The 6,888-nt window shown below is 32.4% G+C and overlaps 1 protein-coding gene across 2 annotated transcripts in view; it reads left to right on the top strand.

The window, feature by feature from the left end:
- The window catches only part of LOC108748260 (tenascin-like), a 9,568-nt gene extending 4,053 nt beyond the window's left edge, over window positions 1-5,515 (top strand). The window contains exons 2-9 of one of the 2 annotated variants that reach the window (XM_018486297.1): window positions 969-1,521; window positions 1,979-2,107; window positions 3,395-3,535; window positions 3,897-4,025; window positions 4,504-4,767; window positions 4,996-5,091; window positions 5,169-5,240; window positions 5,413-5,515. In XM_018486297.1, the coding sequence (XP_018341799.1) occupies window positions 1,377-1,521; window positions 1,979-2,107; window positions 3,395-3,535; window positions 3,897-4,025; window positions 4,504-4,767; window positions 4,996-5,091; window positions 5,169-5,240; window positions 5,413-5,480 (1,044 nt within the window). In that variant the 5' untranslated portion in view covers window positions 969-1,376 and the 3' untranslated portion in view covers window positions 5,481-5,515. The remainder of the gene's footprint in view (window positions 1-968; window positions 1,522-1,978; window positions 2,108-3,394; window positions 3,536-3,896; window positions 4,026-4,503; window positions 4,768-4,995; window positions 5,092-5,168; window positions 5,241-5,412) is intronic. The other variant, XM_018486298.1, reaches the window with a different exon arrangement.
- Window positions 5,516-6,888: the final 1,373 nt, after the last annotated feature.

Genomic DNA, 6,888 nt, shown 5'->3' on the forward strand with positions numbered 1-6,888 from the left:
TGTAATAACAAAATTTAATTTATAATATTATTAAAATTATTAAAAAAAAAAAGCACATATAAGCTAGAAAAATTTCAAAACAAAACGTATCGCGATTTTGAAAAATTCGAGAACCTGCTTTATAAGTTTTTTTTGTATCTACACTAAACGCTCTAAACATAGCAATACTCTATATTAAGCTTACAGTTTGTCTTGAAGAGATGCTGCTTTATATATGTACGCAGTTTAAGTACATGTTTCGCATATTCACTATTAGGATACTTCGACATGCGGCTCTAATTCAAATCGAACGGTACCAAGGCGCGTTAAGACATTTTAGCACCTGTTACTCGTCAGTGACAACTCGATCAGCGCGAATAAAACTATTCTCAACGATTATTGTCGATGAATGTGCAATATTTGCGCATTAAAGTCGAAATCGATTCGCAACGGAATACGTAAGAATATACTCTAAACTGTGTCTTTCGCCTGTCGAAATCGACAAAACAAGACGATGCTATAGCAACGAGCTTCTTTACACGCGATCGTTTGTGAACTGGAAACGTCTAAAATTAGTTATTTAAAATCAACTAAAGTCGTATAATAAGATAATTATCAATTACGTGCCGTAGCACGATTCAATTTAAATTTGATATAATGATTTTTTGTAATTATTTATTGTAAATTCAAATATAAGTGAAAGAAAAATTTTTTTATGTTGCGAATCTTAATTAGATTTCGTCATTCGATGCGAATTTTGAATCCAACAACAAAAATAAGCGACGTTTCGATTTGTGTACTGAAGAAAATGTCGAGCCTTTGATTAATCATCGAACATTTTAGGCTCTACCCTAAGTCGAAATCAATTTCGAAAGACGAAAATCACAGATCACGTAAAATCTCACGTAAATTGATTTCTAACGGTTCAAGTTGGAATCTCATAATCTTTTATTCTGAATATCTAACGAGACATCGTGACTCGAACAAAGTTCCAGGTCAATTCGTTGAAGATCGAATGACAGCGGTTTCGTCGATGTCTCGCCTTAAACAGACGAGGATAAAGCGACATAAGTGATAGACAATGTCAAGGGATTCAACGATGATTGCGCGGGATACGCCTCGATGATGTCCACCTGAGAATGTACCCACGTATAATCCCTGCCTACGATTGCGCAACGATTGAACGGATGAGAAAACAATGAGATCGTCGTCGTGAGCTAAACCTAGCCGGTAAGCCGGTCGTTGGGATGGCGTGACGTGGCGGCCTTCGAGCAATCGGGACGATCAGTCGGTTGGACAATCTCTGGTCTCTTCTCGCAAGATCCGAAAATGACAATAAGTTGGCCGATGGTGATGAAACGTTTCGTACGAGGCGTGCGTCCGCCGTCGTCGCGAGGATGACGAGGACATGGACGGTATGCGGCTTCACGGGGCTCCTCGTTCTCGTACCCGTTACCGTCTGCGCGACGATCACCTACGTCAACGGCAACGAGGATCCGTCTCTGCGATGCAACGATCGCGGTAACAGTAATCGGAGCAACAGTAAGCAAACAAAGTTTAGACGGTACGATAACAGTAGTATAGGTAGTACACTTTAGCTTTCATTTCTACGAATTAATTAATGGGGACAAGAACGAATACCGGAACGCGCAACTGCCGTGAAATATGAGGATCCTTCGGCCGTTCAGTCTTCACGGATCGCGTCTAATCGATTGGGTCGTTATGTCACGGTAAATTGACCAGGAATCGTAGTACAAAGCCGATCGCTTGATACATCCGTTGTCGTCTTTTTTGTTCCTTTATTTTTTAATTAGATGTAAAATTTTACGTTACTTCTTTTTACCTTTTTTTTTTCAACTACGAACTGCGACGATAAATTACTAGCAGCATAAGTTTTAAGCATAACACTCAGTTGAGTTTAGATCTGACTCTATAAATAACGTATTATGTCACAAACGAGAGAAATATATATATATATATATATATATTTTTTTTCCAGAAACCTTCTCGCAGTGTAAATACGATGTCGACTGTATTCCAAATGCGTTTTGTCGGAATCAACAGACCTGCTCGTGCAAGGACGATCACATCGAGTTCAGGATTAACAATAACTACAAATGTCTGAGAGGTACCTACTCTACATATTTTATACATTTCTCGAGTGCGACATTCAGATATGGATTTTTTTTGCCAGACAATAAACAGTTTTATTTATCTTTGCCCGAAGATTTCTACTTTCTGCAAATTGTTATGCGTGTCTGAGACAAATTACATTTTAAACACAAATTACATGTTTGATTGAATCAATCGTTACCACAACGTTTGCGCATAAATAAAAAATTGGAAAAAAGTTATTTTAACTTATAAAATGAAAATATATTATACAATAATATAATAATTACCACTGCTTATCCAATAATATTATTATTGTTATTGTTAATGATGGTATCGACTATAAAAGTCTGAGAGGTATTCTATGTATTTCATCGCATTTTACTAGAGCGTGATCATATTAATTATTTATTTATTAATATTAACGTAAAATTAGAAATAAAAAAGGATTTTAAAGAAATTTCGAGCGCTGTTCTGAATCTCGGTCTAATTATTCGAATAGTCGAGAACAATGTCATCGACCTTAGAAACGAGAGATCCCGCGGAGATATCCGTTCATCCCTATTCCTATCCGTTCCTTTCTCACGATCCCGCCTCACCTGGAGCGTATCGTTCGTCGTGCTCGTTGAGCCGACAGAGATCACGAATAATTTCTATGAATGAGTCAGGACAGCGTAAATCCGATTCTGGATAAAGGGTCTTTTCGAACGTAAAGCGAGTGAATATAAAATTAACTCCTAAAGTAAACTTCAAAGAATTAGGTCATTATTCTATCGACCCGACATTAGCCTAACATTTTACGATTAAAATCGCATGTTGGACGCTTTGTGCGCAGAGAAAAACATAGTGATGGCAATTGTGACAATTATTAGTGGGTTTATATGTAGAATTAATTTATTATTTTACAGTTACTGCAGCTATATGTACGCAGTAATAATTATAAAATAGTTTATTCAACTATTACACTGTACATTGATTCTACGTATTAAAATTATGTAAGTATAGTTGTCACCTTTAAATAGTTGCTGCCACTCTTTTTCTTTGTGTATGATTACATTTTACTTACCAACTACATATATGAACTCTGAATCATGCTTAAAAATTGTTTTGGATTATACATATTTGACTAATTTGGCATTATGTAGCTAACAATATTATTTCCGAATACTGTACATTCACAAAGAGAGAAAGATTATTCGAACTCTTGTTAACTACTAGGCGAGAAATTCTTTCATCGCGAGTATAGACGTAATAAAATGCGCAACGTTTAGAGACAGGGGCATAAAACACGTTATTTCAACAGTGGCTAGTCACATCGGCGATCCCTGTGAAGAGGACATCCAGTGTGAATTCACGTTTACACCGCAATCGGAATGTCGAGAAGGCACTTGTCAATGTGCCCACGATTCTCATTTCACGGACGGGAGGTGTTACGAGTCTATCGGTGAGTCAGTTATAACTTTTCCTGGGAAGTATCCCAAGCCTAGCCCAACCTTTCTTTATGCCCATATTTATGGGAAAAATAAATAACCCGAGTTAGTGTGTAATAACAAGAGATGATGCAACGGTCTATTATTTAGTGCCATAAAGCAAAATTATGAATAATTACTCATAATATATAATGAAACGACGCGTCTCATCTTTTATCGTTAGCATTACTTCCACTGCACATAAATTATGTATGTTTATGATTTTTTTTGCATCTCTGCACGACAATCTAATGTAAAAGAAAGTCGGTTAATTGAATAAACATCAACTTAGGTATGTAATTAGAATTACAATTACTATTTTCTTCTTGCATTTAGGTTTGGGAAAACGTTGTCGCTCAAACCGTAATTGTCACATCAAGAATACTTTTTGTGAATACGGTTTCTGCTCTTGCGGTTTGCATCATCATGCGAATCTTGACAATACCAACTGTTTACCGAGTGTTAGTAAGTACTACAAGAATTATAAAAATGGTTATAAATATTTTTTTCAAGAATCTTTCTTTCATTTCATTTAAAGAATCATTTTTCAATCTGCAATTATGCTAACCTTTTCAATTTTTATTTTATTTTTTTCTAAAATTTACTTAATTTAATATTAATTAATTCATATAATTTTTATACTTATATAATTTATACGATATAATACCTAATCTTTTTTATAATACATAATATAAATTAAAAAATTAATATATATTAATTTAATAATTGCATACCATTTAAAGTAATTATTTAACGAATTTAACGATGTATTATATCATACAAGAACAATGTTATATTTATATTATCAGTTCTCTTTAAATCAACAAATAAAATAAGGATGAGAAATTCTTTACAAAAAACAGTTTGTCAATTTTCATGATATTTATAAGTATCTTAGAATTTATAAAATATCTACATTTGTCAAATCTAAACTGCTTTTCAGAGTTGGGCGAGCACTGCAATAGCGATGACGAATGCTTTGTGCAGAATTCAAAGTGTGTGCACAACAGATGCGATTGCGAAATGGATTATGTGTTGGCCAAGGGCGATCAGCGGTGTTTGAAAGCCGCTTCCTGGATTGGTGAGAAGTGCGAGCAGCAATCTCAGTGCCAACTGTTCTTGAAGCATAGCCAATGTGGCGTGAACAAGACGTGTGACTGCGTCGCCGGTTCCCATAAACGTGGTCATCGATGTTTCGTCGACGTAGGCAAGTATCGAACATCTGGATCTCTGCTCACATCTTGCGTTTACCGCTAAGTGATCACTTCAACTCCAAATAATGTCACGCGCTAATTTTCTATTAAGAATAAATTAAACGTGGAATCAGTTAATTTAAAGCTTAATACTGATAAAGGGTGGAAATATGAATGTATGTCCAATCTTGTTTAAATTAATACTACAATGTATGGTAATGCTAGACAATTCTGTGTTTCAGAACTTGGCGGGCGTTGCGAAACTCACCACCATTGCATCACGACAACTTTGAAAGATTCCAATTCGACTTCGAAATCAAAAGTGGATTGTATTAACGGTACCGTTCGTTAAATATAAAATTCATTATTACGAAAGAATTCAATCTCAAATGTTATTTTATATCTCTTCACATAGGCTTCTGCATTTGTACCGAAGGCTATACATTGATGGAGGAGCTGCGGGATTGTGTTCAATTTAGTGATAATGGTAAAAATATTTATAATTTTTAAGTATTTATAATAATTTTTTAATATAAAAAGTTTGTAATTTTCTAAAAGAGCTCTATTTATTCAATATCTTTATATTAGAATATTAATACTAATAATCTAATTTTATATTTATTAATTTAATATTTGAAATTTTTTGTTTGTTTCTGTAGGTGCAACGAGATGTCAAATATATAGAATACTTTCTATCATCGTTATTGCAGGATTTCTTATACATTAAAGATGGTGGATAACAATATTTCATACTTAGCATGAGAGCTCGATTTTTAATTTAGAATATTTAAAAATAAAAAAATAGATTATTAATTTATGTAATAATTTAGATGTGTATCGTTTTTATTAACATATTTATTTATATTGTTGTTTAAATTATAACGTTTGACTAATGTAAATGTACTACCTTAACTAATTAGCAGTTATAAACAGCCAAAGAGAATCAATGTTTTTTTTTCCATAAGAATGACGAATCTATTAAATAACTATTATAAATTAAGATTCTTATTGTTTATTATAAATTAATGATATTTTTTCTTCCTTGTTTCTGTTTACTGTAGTCGGTCATTGATGAAAATATACATTACGCATTTGCTAAAACGACGACATAGCTCACAAAACTCTTTTTCTAGAAAATGAATTTAAATAATTATAAAGAAATAAAAATGTTCTTTCTTTTTTCTATATATTTTCATTTTTTTCTGTAAGCAACTCCAAAATGACAATTTTTGAATTATGTCGCTGTTCCAGTAAATCCTCGACATGTGAACAAAATGTTATTCAATTTTCACACGCGTAAAATATTGTGTAATAATTACACACAATTATGTTCTATTTCTGCAACTATAAAATATTTGTAAGTTTATATTTCAGATAGCAAACTGTAGTCATTTTGACATTGATAGTTAATCATTTTGAATTATTTGTGTTTGTGTGACGTCATTTATTTTTTACATATTTACAACGTTATACTTATTAACATCAGATAAATGACTAATCAATGATGTATTGGTAACGTTATTAATGATCAATTAATAACGTCATTTATTTATGCCGTTAATAATACAAAAATAATGACGTATTTTCGACGCTGGTTAATATAACGTTGTGTGGCTGTGACAAATTCACGTCACTTTTATGATGATAGAACGTCAGATTCGTTAAGAATGACCAACTAATTATATTAAATAGACGATACCTTGCTATCTGAAATGTAACATTTCATTATTTTACAAGCAACATTTTTCTCTTTAATCCCTTCAGATCCTGTATACAGTATAATGTACATCAAATTTGAAATATTATTTATTGAAATTATTTAATTTTATATTGACATCCTCAGAAATCAGATGTACATAATAATATATATATAGAAAAAATAATCAAAATTTTGAAAAAATGAATTTAAAAAAAATTAATTTTTTAGTATGAATTACTTATTAAAGTATCCTTGAATTTAATTTACAAAATTTTTTTAATTAAATTCAAGAACACTTTAATAAGTAGTTCATATATGATATCATTAAAATCTGAAGTTAAATCTTTTCTCTTTAAAGTTCTAAGAATTTTTATGACACACACACACACACACACACACACACACACACACACACACACACACACACACACACACA

The sequence above is a fragment of the Trachymyrmex septentrionalis genome, unplaced genomic scaffold (assembly GCF_001594115.1).
Source record: "Trachymyrmex septentrionalis isolate Tsep2-gDNA-1 unplaced genomic scaffold, Tsep1.0 scaffold22, whole genome shotgun sequence".
Lineage (NCBI taxonomy): Eukaryota > Metazoa > Arthropoda > Insecta > Hymenoptera > Formicidae > Trachymyrmex > Trachymyrmex septentrionalis.